Here is a 24,213-nt window from a genome sequence, read left to right as displayed (position 1 = left end):
TGATCGTCCTTCAGTAACTTGGTACATTTCCACTGTCTCACAAGAAAAACATCTCATTAGACTCTTGCTGAGTCACAACACTTTCTGTGTGTTTCCAAATGTGTGTGTACTGGTTTAATCCTTCACATGACTCCTGTCTAGGGCAGGATGACCCAATGTCTCGTTTTTAAGACATTAAGAACAATGCATTGGAATTTTCCACTACTGATGTAAAAATTATTTTCTCTCAATATTAATATCTACTATTATGCATGCTTCATGCTTTTGTGCATATCTTTACACAAAGTTAGTGGCTGCATTTCGAGCTACACAGCATTAAATATGCGCATATTACAGTAGTGATTGTTCATGTTATCCATTCACCGCACGCGCGGACTCCTTCAGCTTTTGCCTTTTGTCTTACAGATTCCAGAATCATAAATCATCACATTTTGGTCCACGAGTGGAAGAATCGAGAAGGTGTCTGTGGCTCCTCCTCCTCCGCGCGATAAATGAGACCGGCGCGCGACCACTGAAAGCCAAGTGCGACACACTTTCACGCGGATCAGGTGACGAACCTGCGCACATTCGACACACACTCAGAGCTTTAAAAGGACTTTAGTCTACGCTGAGAGATAGCTACTTTTTTATTCTGCTCGGGAAACTTTAAAGGTATGTCTACTGCTGAAATTATTCAAGAATATATTAAGTGCAATGATTTATTTCACTATTCTGTACATTTGGATTTGAATGAATAAAAATCTGTTGTGTTAGTGATGCTCCGTTATTTACTATGTTGCAGGTTCATCATCATCATGCAAGTTCGTGTCAACAGCGCTGATGTGAAATACACAGAGAAATACATCGAGTCTCGTTACTGTTATCACACTGCGTGTGTGTGCAGAGATGGAGACGCGCTCACTGTAAGTGCTTAATATCTTTAATAAACTGATGGATTTCTGTCTGGATTGTGAGTGTTTTATTAGGATAGTTTGTGTGAATGATAAAATTGCATTGCATTTTGTTCCTTGTTTGAGTCGCTGACATGCCACTATTTAACAACATTTTTAAACACTCCATCTCTCACAGGGAACGGGCGTTCTCTTAAAGTTCTCTTAAAGGGCCAGCTCACTCAAAAATCATCATTTACTCACCCTCAAGTTGATCCAAACCTGTCCGACTTTATTTTTCTGTTGTGTACAAAAGAAGATATTTTGAAGAATGTGGGAAGCCAAACAATTGTTAGTCCCCATTGACTTTAGTATTTTTTAGCATTAGTTTTTATACTAAGGAAGTTAATGGGGACCAGCAACTGTGTAGTTCATAAAAAGAGGGAATGAACAAGTTATATAGCACACACGATTTAGTAAAATGAGGGAATTAATTATTATATCATCCGCAAGATTTAGTAAAATGAGGAAAATAATTATATTGTGTGCACAATTTAGTAAAACAAGGAAACAAATTAGATTGCACACATGATTTAGTAAATGAGGGAGCGAATTATATCGTGCACACAATTTAGTAAAACGAGGGAACGAATTATATTGCACACACAATTTAGTAAAACGAGGGAACGAATTATATCGTGCACACAATTTAGTAAAACGAGGGAACGAATTATATTGCACACACAATTTAGTAAAACGAGGGAACGAATTATATTGCACACACAATTTAGTAAAACGAGGGAACGAATTATATCGTGCACACAATTTTGTAAAACAAGGGAACGAATTATATCGTGCACACGATTTAGTAAAACGAGGGAACGAATTATATTGCACACAATTTAGTAAAACGAGGGAGCGAATTATATCGTGCACACAATTTAGTAAAACGAGGGAGCGAATTATATCGTGCACACAATTTAGTAAAACGAGGGAGCGAATTATTGCACACAATTTAGTAAAACGAGGGAGCGAATTATATCGTGCACACAATTTAGTAAAACGAGGGAACGAATTATATTGCACACAATTTAGTAAAACGAGGGAGCGAATTATATCGCGCACACAATTTAGTAAAACGAGGGAACGAATTATATTGCACACAATTTAGTAAAACGAGGGAGCGAATTATATTGCACACACGATTTAGTAAAACGAGGGAACGAATTATATTGCACACATGATTTAGTAAAACGAGGGAGCGAATTATATCGTGCACACAATTTAGTAAAACGAGGGAACGAATTATATTGCACACATGATTTAGTAAAACGAGGGAGCGAATTATATCGTGCACACAATTTTGTAAAACAAGGGAACGAATTATATCGTGCACACGATTTAGTAAAACGAGGGAACGAATTATATTGCACACAATTTAGTAAAACGAGGGAGCGAATTATATCGTGCACACAATTTAGTAAAACGAGGGAACGAATTATATTGCACACACAATTTAGTAAAACGAGGGAACGAATTATATTGCACACATGATTTAGTAAAACGAGGGAGCGAATTATTGCACACAATTTAGTAAAACGAGGGAGCGAATTATATCGTGCACACAATTTAGTAAAACGAGGGAACGAATTATATTGCACACAATTTAGTAAAACGAGGGAGCGAATTATATCGTGCACACAATTTAGTAAAACGAGGGAACGAATTATATTGCACACAATTTAGTAAAACGAGGGAGCGAATTATATTGCACACACGATTAAGTAAAACAAGGGAACGAATTATATCGTGCACACAATTTAGTAAAACGAGGGAACGAATTATATTGCACACAATTTAGTAAAACGAGGGAGCGAATTATATTGCACACACGATTTAGTAAAACGAGGGAGCGAATTATATCGTGCACACAATTTTGTAAAACGAGGGAAAGAATTATATCGTGCACACGATTTGGTAAAACGAGGGAACGAATTATATTGCACACAATTTAGTAAAACGAGGGAGCGAATTATATTGCACACACAATTTTGTAAAACGAGGGAACGAATTATATCGTGCACACAATTTTGTAAAACGAGGGAACGAATTATATCGTGCACACGATTTAGTAAAACAAGGGAACGAATTATATCGTGCACCCAATTTTGTAAAACGAGGGAACGAATTATATCGTGCACACAATTTAGTAAAACGAGGGAGCAAATTATATCGTGCACACAATTTTGTAAAACGAGGGAACGAATTATATCGTGCACACGATTTAGTAAAACAAGGGAACGAATTATATCGTGCACCCAATTTTGTAAAACGAGGGAACGAATTATATCGTGCACACAATTTAGTAAAACGAGGGAGCGAATTATATCGTGCACACAATTTTGTAAAACGAGGGAACGAATTATATCGTGCACAAAATTTAGTAAAACGAGGGAACGAATTATATTGCACACACAATTTAGTAAAACGAGGGAGTGAATTATATTGCACACAATTTTGTAAAACGAGGGAACGAATTATATTGCACACACAATTTAGTAAAACGAGGGAACGAATTATATCGTGCACACAATTTTGTAAAACGAGGGAACGAATTATATTGCACACACAATTTTGTAAAACGAGGGAACGAATTATATCGTGCACACAATTTAGTAAAACGAGGGAGCGAATTATATTGCACACAATTTAGTAAAACGAGGGAACGAATTATATTGCACACAATTTTGTAAAACGAGGGAACGAATTATATTGCACACACAATTTTGTAAAACGAGGGAACGAATTATATTGCACACACAATTTAGTAAAACGAGGGAACGAATTATATCGTGCACACAATTTTGTAAAACGAGGGAACGAATTATATTGCACACACAATTTTGTAAAACGAGGGAACGAATTATATCGTGCACACAATTTAGTAAAACGAGGGAGCGAATTATATTGCACACAATTTAGTAAAACGAGGGAACGAATTATATTGCACACAATTTAGTAAAACGAGGGAGCGAATTATATTGTACACACAATTTAGTAAAACGAGGGAACGAATTATATCGTGCACCCAATTTAGTAAAACGAGGGAACGAATTATATCGTGCACCCAATTTTGTAAAACGAGGGAACGAATTATATCGTGCACACAATTTAGTAAAACGAGGGAGCGAATTATATCGTGCACACAATTTTGTAAAACGAGGGAACGAATTATATCGTGCACACAATTTTGTAAAATGAGGGAGCGAATTATATCGTGCACACAATTTAGTAAAACGAGGGAGCGAATTATATCGTGCACACAATTTTGTAAAACGAGGGAACGAATTATATCGTGCACACAATTTTGTAAAACGAGGGAACGAATTATATCGTGCACCCAATTTTGTAAAACGAGGGAACGAATTATATCGTGCACACAATTTAGTAAAACGAGGGAGCGAATTATATCGTGCACACAATTTTGTAAAACGAGGGAACGAATTATATCGTGCACACGATTTAGTAAAACGAGGGAACAAATTATATCGTGCACACAATTTTGTAAAACGAGGGAACGAATTATATCGTGCACACGATTTAGTAAAACGAGGGAACGAATTATATTGCACACACAATTTAGTAAAACGAGGGAACGAATTATATTGCACACACAATTTAGTAAAACGAGGGAACGAATTATATTGCACCCAATTTTGTAAAACGAGGGAACGAATTATATCGTGCACACAATTTAGTAAAACGAGGGAGCGAATTATATCGTGCACACAATTTTGTAAAACGAGGGAAAGAATTATATCGTGCACACGATTTAGTAAAACGAGGGAACGAATTATATTGCACACAATTTAGTAAAACGAGGGAGCGAATTATATTGCACACACAATTTTGTAAAACGAGGGAACGAATTATATCGTGCACACAATTTTGTAAAACGAGGGAACGAATTATATCGTGCACACGATTTAGTAAAACAAGGGAACGAATTATATCGTGCACCCAATTTTGTAAAACGAGGGAACGAATTATATCGTGCACACAATTTAGTAAAACGAGGGAGCAAATTATATCGTGCACACAATTTTGTAAAACGAGGGAACGAATTATATCGTGCACACGATTTAGTAAAACAAGGGAACGAATTATATCGTGCACCCAATTTTGTAAAACGAGGGAACGAATTATATCGTGCACACAATTTAGTAAAACGAGGGAGCGAATTATATCGTGCACACAATTTTGTAAAACGAGGGAACGAATTATATCGTGCACAAAATTTAGTAAAACGAGGGAACGAATTATATTGCACACACAATTTAGTAAAACGAGGGAGTGAATTATATTGCACACAATTTTGTAAAACGAGGGAACGAATTATATTGCACACACAATTTAGTAAAACGAGGGAACGAATTATATCGTGCACACAATTTTGTAAAACGAGGGAACGAATTATATTGCACACACAATTTTGTAAAACGAGGGAACGAATTATATCGTGCACACAATTTAGTAAAACGAGGGAGCGAATTATATTGCACACAATTTAGTAAAACGAGGGAACGAATTATATTGCACACAATTTTGTAAAACGAGGGAACGAATTATATTGCACACACAATTTTGTAAAACGAGGGAACGAATTATATTGCACACACAATTTAGTAAAACGAGGGAACGAATTATATCGTGCACACAATTTTGTAAAACGAGGGAACGAATTATATTGCACACACAATTTTGTAAAACGAGGGAACGAATTATATCGTGCACACAATTTAGTAAAACGAGGGAGCGAATTATATTGCACACAATTTAGTAAAACGAGGGAACGAATTATATTGCACACAATTTAGTAAAACGAGGGAGCGAATTATATTGCACACACAATTTAGTAAAACGAGGGAACGAATTATATCGTGCACCCAATTTAGTAAAACGAGGGAACGAATTATATCGTGCACCCAATTTTGTAAAACGAGGGAACGAATTATATCGTGCACACAATTTAGTAAAACGAGGGAGCGAATTATATCGTGCACACAATTTTGTAAAACGAGGGAACGAATTATATCGTGCACACAATTTTGTAAAATGAGGGAGCGAATTATATCGTGCACACAATTTAGTAAAACGAGGGAGCGAATTATATCGTGCACACAATTTTGTAAAACGAGGGAACGAATTATATCGTGCACACAATTTTGTAAAACGAGGGAACGAATTATATCGTGCACCCAATTTTGTAAAACGAGGGAACGAATTATATCGTGCACACAATTTAGTAAAACGAGGGAGCGAATTATATCGTGCACACAATTTTGTAAAACGAGGGAACGAATTATATCGTGCACACGATTTAGTAAAACGAGGGAACGAATTATATTGCACACACAATTTAGTAAAACGAGGGAACGAATTATATTGCACACACAATTTAGTAAAACGAGGGAACGAATTATATTGCACACAATTTTGTAAAACGAGGGAACGAATTATATTGCACACACAATTTAGTAAAACGAGGGAACGAATTATATTGCACACACAATTTAGTAAAACGAGGGAACGAATTATATCGTGCACCCAATTTTGTAAAACGAGGGAACAAATTATATCGTCCACACAATTTTGTAAAACGAGGGAACAAATTATATCGTGCACACAATTTTGTAAAACGAGGGAACGAATTATATCGTGCACACGATTTAGTAAAACGAGGGAACGAATTATATTGCACACACAATTTAGTAAAACGAGGGAACGAATTATATTGCACACACAATTTAGTAAAACGAGGGAACGAATTATATTGCACACACAATTTAGTAAAACGAGGGAACGAATTATATCGTGCACCCAATTTTGTAAAACGAGGGAACGAATTATATCGTGCACACAATTTTGTAAAACGAGGGAACAAATTATATCGTGCACACAATTTAGTAAAACGAGGGAAAGAATTATATTTAATTTAGTAAAACGAGGGAGCGAATTAAATCGTGCACAAAATTTAGTAAAACGAGGGAGCGAATTATATCGTGCACAAAATTTAGTAAAACGAGGGAGCGAATTATATCGTGCACAAAATTTAGTAAAACAAGGGAGCGAATTATATTGCACACAATTTAGTAAAACAAGGTAACGAATTATATCGTGCACACTATTTAGTAAAACGAGGGAGCGAATTATATTGCACACACAATTTAGTAAAACAAGGGAACGAATTATATCGTGCACACTATTTAGTAAAACGAGGGAACGAATTATATCGTGCACAAAATTTAGTAAAATGAGGGAACAAATTATATTGCACACAATTTAGTAAAACGAGGGAGCGAATAATATCATGCACACAATTTAGTAAAACGAGGGAACGAATTATATCGTGCACAAAATTTAGTAAAACGAGGGAGCAAATTATATTGCACACAATTTAGTAAAACGAGGGAACGAATTATATTGTGCACACAATTTAGTAAAACGAGGGAACAAATTATATCGTGCACAAAATTTAGTAAAACGAGGGAGCGAATTATATTGCACACAATTTAGTAAAATGAGGGAGCGAATTATATTGCACACAATTTAGTAAAACGAGGGAGCGAATTATATCGTGCACACAATTTAGTAAAACGAGGGAACGAATTATATTGCACACAATTTAGTAAAACGAGGGAACGAATTATATTGCACACAATTTAGTAAAATGAGGGAACGAATTATATTGCACACAATTTAGTAAAATGAGGGAGCGAATTATATTGCACACAATTTAGTAAAACGAGGGAACGAATTATATTGCACACAATTTAGTAAAACGAGGGAGCGAATTATATTGCACACAATTTAGTAAAACGAGGGAACGAATTATATTGCACACAATTTAGTAAAACGAGGGAACGAATTATATTGCACACTATTTAGTAAAACGAGGGAACGAATTATATTGCACACTATTTAGTAAAACGAGGGAGCGAATTATATTGCATACAATTTAGTAAAACGAGGGAACGAATTATATTGCACACAATTTAGTAAAACGAGGGAACGAATTATATTGCACACAATTTAGTAAAACGAGGGAGCGAATTATATTGCACACAATTTAGTAAAATGAGGGAGCGAATTATATTGCACACAATTTAGTAAAACGAGGGAGCGAATTATATCGTGCACACAATTTAGTAAAACGAGGGAACGAATTATATCGTGCACAAAATTTAGTAAAACGAGGGAGCGAATTATATTGCACACAATTTAGTAAAACAAGGGAACGAATTATATCGTGCACAAAATTTAGTAAAACGAGGGAACGAATTATATTGCACACAATTTAGTAAAACGAGGGAACGAATTATATTGCACACAATTTAGTAAAACGAGGGAGCGAATTATATTGCACACAATTCAGTAAAATGAGGGAGCGAATTATATTGCACACAATTTAGTAAAACGAGGGAACGAATTATATTGCACACAATTTAGTAAAACGAGGGAGCGAATTATATTGCACACAATTTAGTAAAACGAGGGAACGAATTATATTGCACACAATTTAGTAAAACGAGGGAGCGAATTATATTGCACACAATTTAGTAAAACGAGGGAACGAATTATATTGCACACAATTTAGTAAAATGAGGGAACGAATTATATTGCACACAATTTAGTAAAACGAGGGAGCGAATTATATTGCACACAATTTAGTAAAATGAGGGAGCGAATTATATTGCACACAATTTAGTAAAACGAGGGAGCGAATTATATCGTGCACACAATTTAGTAAAACGAGGGAACGAATTATATCGTGCACAAAATTTAGTAAAACGAGGGAGCGAATTATATTGCACACAATTTAGTAAAACAAGGGAACGAATTATATCGTGCACAAAATTTAGTAAAACGAGGGAACGAATTATTGTATAGTAGGGGAATTACAGTTAAACACAAAGAGAAACAGTAAGCTCAACGAAGACCAGGAGTAAAAATTCAAGTTCAAGTTCTCCACACTTCTGGAGGCCATAGAAAATGAGTAAGAGGATCCAGCCTCGAACTAACTTCAGATTCACAAACACTAGGACTATGTGGATAATCAGTTGACGTTGAGTCTACAAGTTTTACAAGAGTCTTGCAGCATCCAAACATGGTATTCTGTTCTTTATGCAAATTAGACATTATCTTTTGTTCTATATACGAGACATAATATCCACAAGGACTCTTCTCATCATTTCTCTGTTCCTGGTCACATGCCTCGAAAAATAATAAACAACAATGTCTTTACCATTCAAGGCTGAGTTTTTGTCAGGACTTCACTGGAACTGATGCAAACTTCTACACATGATTCATTTAAAAGAATTACGGTGTGAGAACATACTGTAACACTTTATAATAAGGTTCATTATTTGCTAACATTAGTTATATATTAACTAACATGAACTAACAATGAGAAATACATTTGTTACTATATTAGTTAATCTAGGTAATATTAGTTAATTAAAAATACAGCTGTTCATTGTTTGTTCATGTTAGTTCACATTGCATTAACTAATGTTAACAAATACAACCTTTGATTTTAGTAATGTATTGGTAAATGTTGAAATTAGAAGCTATAGAAGTATTGTTCATTCTTAGTTAAGGTAGTTAACTAATGTTAAAGGTGCTGTATGTAACTTTCACTCTACTAAAGCATAATAATACCATAATATGTGTGCAGATATTGAGGGATCATGCTGAGTTCACACTCGTTTCTCTGATTAACACTTCCACTGCCAGTTATTTTACTGTGAAATGTGTGTTTCCAGGCTTGAATGTTTGTTTTTGTTTTGGTCAGTGATATTGCACGTTGCCAGTTTTCATTGTCCATTGCGCTCGTTCCTGTTGTGTGTCTCAAACTGGCGACCCGTGAGCGTCGAGTCTGAGGAGGCGGGGAAACAGCGATCTCTGATATTTTGAATTGGACTGCAGTACCGATGTCCACCACTAGCTGTCAATCTTACAGACTGCACCTTTAACTAATGAACATTATTGTAAAGTGTTACCAACATAGCTGTGACTTTTAAATGTGTGTGTTGTTCAGGTGACGCCGTCCATCACCGAGTTCACCTTCCGCACGGAGAGGACGGTTCCCAGACTGGGAGTAATGCTGGTGGGATGGGGTGGGAATAACGGGACCACGGTCACTGCTGCTGTCCTGGCCAACAAACTGGGCCTGACCTGGAAAACCAAGACCGGTGTGAAGGTACAATTCAATTCACATTTATTTGTATACTACAGAAATAACCCTAACCCAACAACATGGAGCGAACGCAATATCCATTATTACTGTGGAAGAAAAGACCTGGGTAACAAAGTCCCATTAATAAACGTTAGTTTGTTCGAGTATTTAGTAATCTTTGTGAATATCTTGTATTGTCCTTCTTTCAGAAAGCGAATTACTACGGCTCACTGCTGGAATCTTCCACGGTGTGTTTGGGATCGGGACCTGACGGAGAGGTTTACGTTCCCTTCCGAGATCTGCTGCCGATGGTGCATCCCAACGACATCGTGTTCGACGGTAAACACAGCGATAAAGAACAAACATTCGATGAAGGTCATTTTGAGCTGGTCTTTGGCCCTTGTTTTAACGATCTAAGCGCATGTTCTAAAGCAAGTGCACTTAGGGCGTCCGAATCCACTTTTGCTAGTTTAACGACGGGACAAATGGGCGACGCTCCCGGCGCATGGTCTAAAAGAGTCGTCTCTATTCTCTTAATGAGTAATGGGTGTGTTTTGGCCGTGAAATAAACCAATCAGAGTCTCGTCTCCCATTCCCTTTAAAAGACAGTTGCGCTCACGCCACGCCGGATTCACTATTTACATGGAGGAATTTGAGAGCGGAAAAACTGAATGCTTCTCTAGCAAGGAAACATTGTTGGACCCGCCTATAGGCTCACATTTCTAATGCGCCTTTTAAATAAAAAAATAATAATAATACTGTGCCATTGACTTTAGAGTAGGTTTCAGTTGGTCAACGGCTCAGTGTGTTTCAGTTCTTCAAAATAGCAACGCTCCATCAATGCTCCAGAACACACACTCGTTCTCAGACCAGCAGCTCATGCACACAGACGAGCGCTAATGCATTTGCTATTTAAAAATCGTGACGCAGGACGAGAAAATGAAAACTGCGTCGGGCTGAAACTAGCGAAACACACTTGCGTCGCGTGACGCCTGGCGCTGTGTGTATGATAGGGCCCATCATCTCACACTCCTGTTGTTGCTCATCACTGATGCAGGCTGGGATATCTCGTCTCTGAATCTGGGCGGGGCCATGGAGCGCGCGCAGGTTCTGGATTGGAGCCTGCAGGAGAAGCTCCGCCCACTCATGGACCAGCTCAAGCCCAGACCCTCCATATACATCCCAGAATTCATTGCTGCGAACCAGGAGCACCGGGCGGACCACCTCATCAGAGGAACCAAAGCAGAACAGGTGCACTGGTTACTCTCTACCGGGACTGTGGTTATTACACATTTTGGTAACATATTATAATAAGGCTTCAAGTAATTCATTGTAACATGTTACTAATATTTTTACTCAACATAATTTGAATTTTTATTACACTCACACACACACACTCACACACACACACTCACACACACACACTCTCACACAAACACACACACACTCACACACACACTCTCACACACACACTCTCACACACACACACACACACACGTTCTCTAATGTTGCAGATGTGTGTGTGTATCAGGTGGCTCAGATCCGCAGGGACATCTGTGACTTCCGGCAGAAGAGCGGCGTTGAGAAAGTCATCGTTCTCTGGACCGCAAACACTGAGAGATTCTGTGACGTCGTTCCAGGCGTTAACGACACCGCGGAGAATCTGCTGAACACCATCGAGGTGCGCGTTCACTAACGCTAGACGATAACGGGTTACACTTTAAGGTGTTATTGTTAATTATATATTTATGTACTGATTAATAATAACTACATGTACTTACTATAGGGTTAGGGTAGGATTAGGGTTTGGTTGAGGGTTAGTTGCATGTAATTATGCATAATTTACTGTTACTATTATGGTAAGTACATGTTACATATGTAACAAGGACACTGTAAAATAAAGTGTTACCCAATTACGTTTCCAACTAGATACAACCTAGCATTATGGTACCCTGAAAAGTACTATCCACGCTGTATAATGCATTCTAACTCTGATCACCTTGAATCAGTTGCTCACATTGTAAATGGCTGTAATATGTACAAAGGGTTATACATAGCACTTCATGACCGTATTGTAGATCTCATTGCCAGTTCTGTTCAAGACATATTTCCAAAAAGTATGTCTATGTATAAACACTCACGAGTAATACCAGACTGGTTCAACAGCTCTGAAGATGTGTTTTGTAACATCCCTAACACTCCTGATGTTGTGCTCGTGGATACAGAGAGAAAGGAGGTGCTAGTCCTTGAAATAGGTTGTGTTTATGATCTGTATATGGACATAGCCTTTCTTGAAAAAATGACTAAATACCAACCCCTCCTTGCAAAGATCAGTGGTCTAGGATATGCATGTAAGTTCGTGGCATTGATATTTGGCAGCCTGGGACATGTCCACAAATTGGCTGTTAGTGGACTAAGACTGGCAGGGCTTCCGAAAGGAAAATCTAAACAGCTGGCAAAATTCTGCTCTATATCAGCTGTGATAGGCAGTCTTGCTGTGTGGCGTAAGCGATGTTTTATGTACCCTTGAGTGTCAAAGCTGTGTTATCTCTGAGAATATTTGAATCCTTTCTGTAAGAAATTTGATTGGTTGATTCAAATAAAGAAATCAAATGTGTGTGTGTGTGTGTGTGTGTGTGTGTGTGTGTGTGTGTGTGTGTGTGTGTGTGTGTGTGTGTGTGTGTGTGTGTGTGTGTGTGTGTGTGTGTGATCTCAGTATAAACCCCTTCAGGCTGATGAAGACCTGATCCTGATCACCCTGTCGGGTTTATTCTGAGATTACAGCCGGCTGGATGAACATGATCTCTTACTTAACATGAACTAAGAGAGATAAACACATGTATGACTGTGTCAGGATGCTTTAACTGCTCTCTCGTGTTTCGGCACAGACGGGAGGGGAAGTTTCTCCCTCCACCATGTTTGCGGTGGCCAGTATTCTGGAAGGCTGTGCGTATATTAACGGCTCCCCGCAGAACACGTTTGTCCCCGGAGCCGTGGATCTGGCCGTGCAGCGAGGAGTCTTCATCAGCGGAGACGACTTCAAATCCGGCCAGACCAAACTCAAGTCGGTTCTGGTGGACTTCCTCGTCAGTGCTGGAATCAAGGTAAGAGAACTACTTTATGTAGTTCAGGCTCTACTAGAACAGGTTTTCCTGCTGTGATGTTGATTATTCTCCTCATATTCTCCATTGTTGCGGCTCCTCTCTTCCCAGTCTGTCAGTAACGCTCTGTTTACTTCCTGTCTCTATGAAGCCCCTCCTTCTGAAAAGCACACTGTGCTCTGATTGGTCGGCTTCGAGTGTGTTTGGGAAATGCCCCGCCCCTTACCATAACCGCCAGTTTAACACACTACTGACTAACTCAACCAGGCCCCGCCCCTTTATTCTGCGCATTAATTATTATAATGAGGAATATTGTGACGTGTTCGTTCCCGGGAGAAACTCCAGACTACAGTGGAGGCGTTTCAGGAGTTCAGGAACACTGACTCTGATATAGAGAAGAACTGCAACATTACACACTAAACACAGATGAAGATGAGGAAAGCAGAACAGATGCTGTTTAACAAATGTATTGGTGTCTCTTTTTTTTTTAAAGCACAGATATAATTTTTTGGTATAATTTTTTATTTGTAATGTTTTCAGCCAACTTGTATAGTGAGTTATAATCACCTCGGGAACAACGACGGGCTGAACCTCTCGGCGCCGCAGCAGTTTCGCTCCAAGGAGATCTCGAAGAGTAACGTGGTGGACGACATCGTGCGGTCCAACCCCATCCTGTTCCGGCCCGGGGAGAAGCCTGACCACTGCGTGAGTGTGTGTGTGTGTGTGTGTGTGTGTGTGTGTGTGTGTGTGAGACGACATCGTGCGGTCCAACCCCATCCTGTTCCGGCCCGGGGAGAAGCCTGACCACTGCGTGAGTGTGTGTGTGTGTGTGTGTGTGTGTGTGTGTGTGTGTGTGTGTGAGACGACATCGTGCGGTCCAACCCCATCCTGTTCCGGCCCGGGGAGAAGCCTGACCACTGCGTGAGTGTGTGTGTGTGTGTGTGTGTGTGTGTGTGTGTGTGTGTGTGAGACGACATCGTGCGGTCCAACCCCATCCTGTTCCGGCCCGGGGAGAAGCCTGACCACTGCGTGAGTGTGTGTGTGTGTGTGTGTGTGTGTGTGAGACGACATCGTGCGGTCCAACCCCATCCTGTTCCGGCCCGGGGAGAAGCCTGACCACTGCGTGAGTGTGTGTGTGTGTGTGTGTGTGTGTGTGAGACGACATCGTGCGGTCCAACCCCATCCTGTTCCGGCCCGGGGAGAAGCCTGACCACTGCGTGAGTGTGTGTGTGTGTGTGTGTGTGTGTGTGTGTGTGTGTGTGTGTGTGAGACGACATCGTGCGGTCCAACCCCATCCTGTTCCGGCCCGGGGAGAAGCCTGACCACTGCGTGAGTGTGTGTGTGTGTGTGTGTGTGTGTGTGTGAGACGACATCGTGCGGTCCAACCCCATCCTGTTCCGGCCCGGGGAGAAGCCTGACCACTGCGTGAGTGTGTGTGTGTGTGTGTGTGTGTGTGTGTGTGTGTGTGTGTGAGACGACATCGTGCGGTCCAACCCCATCCTGTTCCGGCCCGGGGAGAAGCCTGACCACTGCGTGAGTGTGTGTGTGTGTGTGTGTGTGTGTGTGAGACGACATCGTGCGGTCCAACCCCATCCTGTTCCGGCCCGGGGAGAAGCCTGACCACTGCGTGAGTGTGTGTGTGTGTGTGTGTGTGTGTGTGAGACGACATCGTGCGGTCCAACCCCATCCTGTTCCGGCCCGGGGAGAAGCCTGACCACTGCGTGAGTGTGTGTGTGTGTGTGTGTGTGTGTGTGTGTGTGTGTGTGTGTGTGAGACGACATCGTGCGGTCCAACCCCATCCTGTTCCGGCCCGGGGAGAAGCCTGACCACTGCGTGTGTGTGTGTGTGTGTGTGTGTGTGTGTGTGTGAGACGACATCGTGCGGTCCAACCCCATCCTGTTCCGGCCCGGGGAGAAGCCTGACCACTGCGTGAGTGTGTGTGTGTGTGTGTGTGTGTGTGTGTGTGTGTGTGTGTGTGTGAGACGACATCGTGCGGTCCAACCCCATCCTGTTCCGGCCCGGGGAGAAGCCTGACCACTGCGTGAGTGTGTGTGTGTGTGTGTGTGTGTGTGTGTGTGTGTGTGTGTGTGTGTGTGAGACGACATCGTGCGGTCCAACCCCATCCTGTTCCGGCCCGGGGAGAAGCCTGACCACTGCGTGAGTGTGTGTGTGTGTGTGTGTGTGTGTGTGTGTGTGTGTGTGTGTGTGTGTGTGTGTGTGTGTGTGTGTGTGTGAGACGACATCGTGCGGTCCAACCCCATCCTGTTCCGGCCCGGGGAGAAGCCTGACCACTGCGTGAGTGTGTGTGTGTGTGTGTGTGTGTGTGTGTGTGTGAGACGACATCGTGCGGTCCAACCCCATCCTGTTCCGGCCCGGGGAGAAGCCTGACCACTGCGTGAGTGTGTGTGTGTGTGTGTGTGTGTGTGTGTGTGTGTGTGAGACGACATCGTGCGGTCCAACCCCATCCTGTTCCGGCCCGGGGAGAAGCCTGACCACTGCGTGAGTGTGTGTGTGTGTGTGTGTGTGTGTGTGTGTGTGTGTGTGTGTGTGTGTGTGAGACGACATCGTGCGGTCCAACCCCATCCTGTTCCGGCCCGGGGAGAAGCCTGACCACTGCGTGAGTGTGTGTGTGTGTGTGTGTGTGTGTGTGTGTGTGTGTGTGTGAGACGACATCGTGCGGTCCAACCCCATCCGGTTCCGGCCCGGGGAGAAGCCTGACCACTGCGTGAGTGTGTGTGTGTGTGTGTGTGTGTGTGTGTGTGTGTGTGTGTGTGTGTGTGTGTGTGTGAGACGACATCGTGCGGTCCAACCCCATCCTGTTCCGGCCCGGGGAGAAGCCTGACCACTGCGTGAGTGTGTGTGTGTGTGTGTGTGTGTGTGTGTGTGTGTGTGTGTGTGAGACGACATCGTGCGGTCCAACCCCATCCTGTTCCGGCCCGGGGAGAAGCCTGACCACTGCGTGAGTGTGTGTGTGTGTGTGTGTGCGTGTGTGTGTGTGTGTGTGCGCGTATGTGTGTGTGTACTACCAGTATTCTACAAGGAAAGATGCAATGCAAATATAATATCTGGCCTAAATGAAATGTCTCCTGTGGATTGTGTGTCTGAACAGGTGGTTATTAAATATGTGCCCTATGTGGGCGACAGCAAGCGTGCGATGGACGAGTACACCTCCGAGATCATGATGGGAGGAACCAACACCATCGCCATGCACAACACCTGCGAGGTCAGCCGCTAATCATGCAGGAATGTTCAGCAATAAGCGTGTCTAATTTACTGAAATCACCAAAGAACTCATGACTGTTGATTATGAATACAGTGGTCGCTGAATCAACACGCAACAGTGCTACGTTTTTCTAAATGTCATAATCATTTGTTAACAAACAAGTATTCATTACTTCAATGAGCTCATTGATTCTGCATTAAATTATTACATTGTTTAAATTAATACCTTTTTCGCTAACTGTGATTTTGTATATGTGCATTTTCTGTAAAGCTGCTTTGAAATGGTGTGTGTTGTGAAAAGCGCTATACAAATAAATGTGAATTGCATGTATTGTGCTGATTACAGGACTCTCTGCTGGCCAGTCCCATTATCCTGGATCTGGTGATCCTGACGGAACTGTGTCAGAGAATCACGTTCTGCACTCGTGAGGATCCGGTTTTCCAGAGTTTCCACAGCGTCCTGTCACTGCTCAGCTTCCTGTGTAAAGCCCCGCTCGTGCCACAGGGGGCGCCGGTGGTCAACGCCTTCTTCCGTCAGCGCGCGTGCATCGAAAACGTCATGAGGTGAGAGGAAATCTGTGGCGACTGCCTTCAACCCTCCCTCGGTTCTGGAACACATCTTTCCCTCGGTTCTGGAACACAGTCTTTCCCTCGCGGGTCAAAATGACCCAAAGCCCTAAAATTATACTTAATTTATTTTTTTATTTTTTTCAGAAAGCTTATTTTATTACATTTTTTATAATATTTTCTCTATTTTTTAATGCAGTTTTTTGGGAGATTTCTGGTTATATTATTCTTTTATTTACCTTTAAATTACTAGATTTGATCAATAAATAATCAATAAATAGTAATTTAAGCACATTCCTCACATTCATTCAACTTAAATTGAAAATAACTCACAATTTCATGCATAACCCTTTTAATTCAGCTCTAAATATCTTACATTGGGTGTCTTTGCCGACCTCTTGTGGAAAAATAATAATATAAGATGATATTTCATGACTCTAGATGGCCTTATATCTCTATATGGAGTAAATGAGCTGTTCCTCTGGGTCCTAAAGCCAGTTTCTTCAGTGTGCATTCAGATACACATGTAGACATTATAAATGTCTTTTTAAATGACATTTTAAAACAAAGTTTTAGCATTTTAAATTTGAATTTTGAGCATTTTTAGTTTTTTTTCTGTGTATTCGTGGTTCAAGTGCGACAAAAGTCCTGGAGTCTCGGACCCCTCTGATAAACACCACTTCTTTTTTTTAATAGTTTAGGGTCAGAATGACCCGAGTGAAGGATGAGTGTTAAATCATGCCTGATATTGAGTGTGTGTGTGTGTGTGTTGTGCAGGGCTTGTCTCGGCCTCCCGCCTCAGAATCACATGCAGCTGGAGCACAAGATGGAGAAGAGCTTCATGCATTCTCCGGAAAACCACATCCAGCATCCCGTCCTCATCAACGGGAAGACCGACCACATCAGCGCTTATCAGTCCGCCAAATACATGGAGATCAAAAGTCATGAGAAGATGCAGCACTCAGTCTCATAGAAACCTCGAAGCATGAAAACAAACCAGACCTTAACGTTTACCACTGTTTTAAGTAGTTTTGCATTACAGTCCTTTACGAATGCACATCCCTAACTGATTTATGGATATGCATCTGACTATGAAAATATGAATGGCTTCTGTTCTTGTTTAGTGAGTACTGTACTTCTGAATCCATGCTTTCTCAACCATGGAGTTTTTTCCAGGTTTTGTACATTATTAATGCACTGAGGAAAAACCACTAGTTTCTGTTGGTGAAACAAAATGAAGAAAAAACATCATTCCTGAAGAGTTTGGTAAATAAATGCAGTAGAGAGTCATTGGGTTGAGTCATTTCGGGACGGGTTTTCGCTTTTATACTAATATAAAAATATAGCACATAACTGGGAGTGACGGAGAAAAATAAGTAATATTATTCAAATGAATGAATTAGATTAAAATCACTTACTAAAAATTTTTTTTTTTAAATGTGATTCAAAGAAAAATAGTTATTAATGTATTAAATAGATTAAAATAAATACAATTACACAAATTAGATTTAAATAAATAAATAATTTTAACAGTATTTTAGGCTACCATAGTGAGTGCAAAAATATGAATCATTTTAGATTCATAATAGTTTTTCAGAAATTGGGTGTTTGTAAAAGATGCCTTTTAAATTTTAGAATGGTGATGATTCCCCGATTGGCTACTAATATTCCGATTTAATAGATTTAACAACTATTTTTGTTTAATAGTGACTTTTATTTTTATATTTCTTCGTCTCACTAACATTTAGATTTTTGAACAAATAAAACGGCAAAAACAAAGACACCTCGGACAGGCGGAAGCGGAAGCGATCAGACCTGATTTGTTCGTGATCCATAAATGACTAAATCAAAAGACATTTCTCGCTGCTTTTCTTCTCCTGTTCTGTGTGAGTGTTTTTCACCCCCTTGTTCTGCTGTGTGTGAAATTAGTCTGTTTTCAGCCATGAAAAAAAAAAAAAAAAAAGTTTTGCAAAAATGTCCTAAATTACAGTTTGCATACTCTGTAACACCCTGTAACACTGTAAACAATAAACACTGGTGCATAGATTAGGTCCGCACATTGTGCATGTGGTACGATATGGAAATAATTGTCATAGGCAAATAACTCTGTGACGTCAGCTCATTTCTGAAACAGGATCATCGTGTCTGGCACACAGGCTATTACATGACATACACATAAACATAAATGCATTTCTTTTTTCACTTCATACAGTCAATAAACATCCTTTTGTAAACAATGGAGATCTAGACATGTAAGTTTGAGGTTGGAGTGTTACTCGACAGCATCTTCACATCAACATGACATGCATTCCCTGTATTCACCCATAGTGTATTACATATCACAACATCTCTCCTGTTTCACAGAAGTGTGTAAACATCTGTTTTTTAGAATCTGTATAACAGAAGATTCTTAAAAATATATACAAAAATATGTCAAGCTTTTTTTTTTCAATAGTGTGCACATTATGGGCCCTATTTTAACGATCTGAAACGCAAGTAACTTTGTGGGCGGATCGCAAATCTAAAATGTGTTGGTCTGAAGTCGCTTCATTGCTCATAGGTGTGGTTTGGGCGTAACGATAAATAAACCAATCAGAGCGTCATCTCACATTCCCTTTAAGAGCAGGCGCGCTTGTTCCATGGCGGATCGCTATTATAACGGCGGATTTGCCAGGAGCGGTTCACAGCCGAGGAGACCGACGCTCTCGTCAGGGCCGTAAAACACAGAGAAGTGACATTGGGGACGGAGAAACACACCCAGATTAGCTTCGGTTAAACAGGCGTATGATCATTTGGGTAAATTTGATTTATGCCTATTTTTACACATCTTCACGGACACAACAATGATTTCCCTCGTGTGGAATATTGTTCCTTGCAATAATGTATGGTTTTCTAAAATGAGAACTGTGTAGATGAGAGAAGCAAAGTGTGTGTGTGTTGTGCTCACGCTACATTATGGCCAAGCATGCGCCCTTAAAATAGCCTCTGAATAACATGCGCAACGCTCCACTGACTTTAGACTAGGTTTCTCATGGTCAGAGGCGGAATTGTTTTCTGAAACTGCAAAATAGCACCAGGGAACGTTTGCGCCGGAACACGCCTCCTCTTTTCCCTGAACCGCCCCCGGGAGCGCAAGTTCATTCCCTAATTTACCGACGTGCGTCTGTGGAGGGAAGAGTCCGCTGTGCGTCGGGTGCAAAATAGGAATGACACATGCGTCGGTGTACTGACTTTTTGAAGGATATTGGTTTACTAACGCCCTTTTTGTGCACTTGAGCTGAACTGAGGCTTGAGAGTTTGTAGACGTTTAAGTGTCAACCTTTATTTATTGCAATATTTAGGCGTTCGGTTTTATTTTGATTATAGAAAATAAACACGATTTCTCATCCTACAAATCAGTTGTTTCTTATTTTCACAGGAATGTGTCTCAGGTGTCGAGGCGCATCTTTGAGGATCAGAACGAGTAAAATACTAAAGAACTGTTTAAATCAGATACTTTTACTCTAGTCGTATTGGATCTGTAACTCCTTGCATCTCTCCACAGTAATCCTGGTGCTGTGTTTTCCTCTCCTCGTCCAGCTCTCTTACACACTGTCCACGAAACAAAGGTGGTAAGCAGTGTTGTGTGGAACTCATTACAAGTAACTTGAGTGATGTAATCAGATTACTTTTTCAAGTAACTAGTAAAGTAACGCATTACTTTTTCAATTTATAACAAAATTTCGAAGTTACTTTTTCAAATAAGTAACGCTAGTTAATTTTTCACATTTATTGACTGACAGCTCTCCTGTCCCTATGTTGAAATAAATAAAGTGAGGTGTGTGTGTGCGTGTGCGTTTGTGTGCGTGTGCGTGTGTGCGTTTGTGTGTGTGCATGCATGTGTGTTAGCGTGTGTGTGCTTGTGTGTGTTTTTGTGTGTGTGTGTGTCATGAGAAAGACATGAGAAATATATCTGTAGAAAGCTTGAAATGTCTGCTTTTAAACGAAACAATTAAAATGGAAAACAAATATTCTCAAATTATGTAATCCGTCTGAAACGTGCATAGACTCGTCCATAACTGCAGAGATGAGGAGTCAGCATCATGACTTAATCTCTGAACACAGAAAACATTACCAATAAATTATTAAAATGTTTAAACATTCTCCTTCTGTTTTTCACCACACACTCATAATCGTTAGGTTTGCCGGTGCGCTGTGGCGAGATTAGTGCGTGTGTTTGAGCGCTGATTAGGCTATGTCTATATTATATAGAAGGCTCGTTATTATGATTTATGGCTTATTAACATAAACGTGCGATTAGTCGACTAATTGCTTAAATTAATGTCTGCTAGTCGACCACAAAAATCTTTAGTCCAGGGCTAGCAAGTAGTTAGAATCGATCTGTCACTCCTCTATCGACCAGTATCCGTGTTTTCCATCTAGCTTGCTGAACACTTTAGTTCTTCCACAGTTGGAATTTTGTCTATATTGCATGAGATGGAGCCTGTGGATTCTGAAGTTCACATTTAACTTTAGTTGTCCTTCAAAGAAACTCCACCAGGTGTCAGGCCCTCTCTCGTCTGCATCACTGAGCCGTTTTAATCCTTCATCTCCACATCTCTACATATTTTCCTAGCTTGTTTTCCTGCATCCGTTATTTCCTCATCTTCAATTCTGGGTACAAATTAATGTGTTGTTTAAATAAAGACATTGCTTCTCTCAGATCAGGCTCAGACCAGTTCATCATTGGTAGATGTGCTGCCATTTTAGCTCATTTATTTTGTGCTCTTATCTTATCTTGAGTGTTTTACGTAATGTCGTATCACAACAAAGGTCAGTTTTGTTTCTCCAACAACACAAGAAACACCAGAAAACATGTCCAACGAAGGTAATTATTCATTTCATTTATTTATTTATACAGCACATTTAATGCAACAGCTGTTTGCTCAAAGTGCTTCACAATCACTAAAGACACTAGAATAAGTGCAGAGAGGGAAATAAAAAAATTAAATGCAAAAAAACATAGACAAAATAATGATCAAACACCCAACATGAAGATGCACAGGAAGTTTTTAAAAGATGTGTTTTTTTGACATGGCCTTAAATTTCGGCAGTGACTTTACTGTGTGTGTGTGTGTGTGTGTGTGTACCTACTTAACTATATTTTGGGGGTAAATTTATACCAAAACCAGACAAAATCTCCAAAAAACCTCATGTAGGGACGTACTCATTTGTAAATCTGGTAAAAAACAAGTAAATAATAGAAAGTTTTGTCTGATGGGTAGGTTTAGGGGCCAGGTTAGTGTGTGTGTGTGTGTGTGTGTGTGTGTGTGTGTGTGTGTGTGTGTGTGTGTGTGTGTGAGATGAGTAGGTTTAGGGGTCGGATTAGTGTGTGTGTGTGTGAGTGTGTCCAGGCGCAGGTCCTTCATCAGATCTAAAGAGTGTGTGTGTGTGTGTGTGTGTGTGTGTGTGTGTGTGTGTGTGTGGGTGTCCAGGTGCAGGTCCTTCATCAGATCTGCAGTGTGTGTGTGTGTGTGTGTGTGTGTGTGTGTGTGTGTGTGTGTGTGTGTGTGTGTGTGCGTGTGTGTGTCTGTGAATGAGTGTGAGTGTGTCCAGGCGGAGGTCCTTCATCAGATCTGGATACGGCCTGGATCCGGCGGACTGCGGTAAACCTCGGGATAAACAGAGAGACTAATATTAGCGTAGATGCCATTCTTCTTATGATGTAACGAGTACATCAGGATTTATGGGAAGTGTTCCCGGTTCCGGCTGACCTGATCTATACAGTCTAACATTGAATTATAGAAGTATATAATGTATTATGTGAAAGCTAGGTCAAAGAGATGTGTCTTTAGTCTGGCTTTGAACTGACAGAGAGTGTCTGCTTCCCGGACAATGTTAGGAAGACTGTTCCAGAGTTTTGGTGCTAAATAGGAAAAGGATCTACCGCTAGCAGTTGATTTAGATATTCTAGGTATTATCAACTGGCCGGAATTTTGAGATCGCAATAGACGTGAAGGACTATAATGCGTTAAGAGCTCGCTCAAGCACTGCGGAGCTAAACCATTTAGTGCTTTGTACGTGATCAGCAATATTTTAAAATACGATGTTTAATAGGGAGCCAGTGCAGTGTTGACAGAACCGGGCTAATATGGTCATACTTCCTGGCTCTGGTAAGAACTCGAGCTGCTGCGTTTTGGACCAGCTGTAGTTTGTTTATTAAGCGTGCAGGGCAACCACCCAGTAGAGTATTACAATAATCTAGCCTTGAGGTCATGAACGCATGGACTAATTGTTCTGCGTTTGTCAATGAGAGCATATGGAGTAATTTAGATATATTTTTAAGATGGAAAAATGCGGTTTTACAGATGCTAGACATCAAGTGTTAGAATTTAGTAGTAGTAAATAACTAGTCATCCAATTTTTTTATATCAGCTATGCATTGTTAATTTTGTGAATTGGTAAGTTTCATCAGGGTGTGAAAAAATATACAGCTGAGTATCATCAGCATAACAGTGAAAACTAATGCCATGTTTCCTAATGATATCTCCTAATGGTAGCATGTACAGAGTGAACAGCAGCGGTCCTAGTACTGAGCCTTGTGGTACGCCATACTGAACTTGTGATCGATGAGACATCTCTTCATTTACTGCTACAAACTGATAACGGTCAGATAAGTGTGATTTAAACCATGCCAGTGCAATTCCACTAATGCCAACATAATGTTCGAGTCTATTTAAAAAAATGTTGTGGTCGATAGTGTCAAATGCAGCACTAAGATCGAGTAACACTAATAAGAGAGATACAACCACGATCGGATGATAAGAGCAAATCATTTTTGACTCTAACGAGAGCAGTCTCGGTACTATGGTACGGTCTAAATCCTGACTGGAAATCCTCACAGATATCATTTCTTTCTAAAAAGGAACACAGTTGTGAGGATACTGCCTTTTCTAGAATCTTTGACAGAATAGGTAGATTCGAGATCGGCCTGTAATTGACTAATTCTGTACGATCAAGTTGCGTCTTTTTAACAAGCGGTTTAATCATAGCCAGCTTAAAATTTTTTAGAACGTATCCTAATGACAAAGGCGAATGAATGATATTAAGAAGAGGATCTGTGACCTCTAGGAGCATCTCTTTCAGTAGCTTAGTCGGTATAGGGTCTAACATGTTGTAGATTTAGATGATTTAATGAGTTTAGCGAATTCTTCCGCTCCTATAGCAATGAATGAAT

At 40.4% G+C, this 24,213-nt stretch overlaps 1 protein-coding gene across 1 annotated transcript; it reads left to right on the top strand.

Annotated features, from left to right (window-relative positions):
* Nucleotides 1-340: 340 nt before the first annotated feature.
* On the top strand, nt 341-18,942 carry LOC308696171 (inositol-3-phosphate synthase 1-A-like). The gene is made up of 11 exons (XM_081374617.1): nt 341-651; nt 782-902; nt 9,970-10,131; nt 10,317-10,446; nt 11,165-11,358; nt 11,639-11,788; nt 12,996-13,211; nt 13,749-13,913; nt 16,318-16,431; nt 16,777-16,994; nt 17,775-18,942. Exons 2-11 carry the CDS (start codon nt 795-797, stop codon nt 17,968-17,970), a joined length of 1,653 nt encoding a protein of 550 aa, XP_081230743.1. The 5' UTR covers nt 341-651; nt 782-794; the 3' UTR covers nt 17,971-18,942.
* Nucleotides 18,943-24,213: the final 5,271 nt, after the last annotated feature.

The sequence above is a fragment of the Scardinius erythrophthalmus genome, assembly GCF_964197995.2.
Source record: "Scardinius erythrophthalmus genome assembly, chromosome: 9".
Classification (NCBI taxonomy): domain Eukaryota; kingdom Metazoa; phylum Chordata; class Actinopteri; order Cypriniformes; family Leuciscidae; genus Scardinius; species Scardinius erythrophthalmus.
Note: the sequence above shows the minus strand (reverse complement) of the source record. Positions and strands in the feature narration are given on the sequence as shown.

Excerpts from the sequence above, each read along its gene's own strand:
- LOC308696171 (XM_081374617.1), top strand. The coding sequence starts at position 795 with ATGCAAGTTCGTGTCAACAGCGCTGATGTGAAATACACAGAGAAATAC. Across the intron at positions 11,359-11,638 it reads GAGGAACCAAAGCAGAACAG|GTGGCTCAGATCCGCAGGGA; the intron begins GTGCACTGGTTA and ends TGTGTGTATCAG. Across the intron at positions 13,212-13,748 it reads TCGTCAGTGCTGGAATCAAG|CCAACTTGTATAGTGAGTTA; the intron begins GTAAGAGAACTA and ends TAATGTTTTCAG.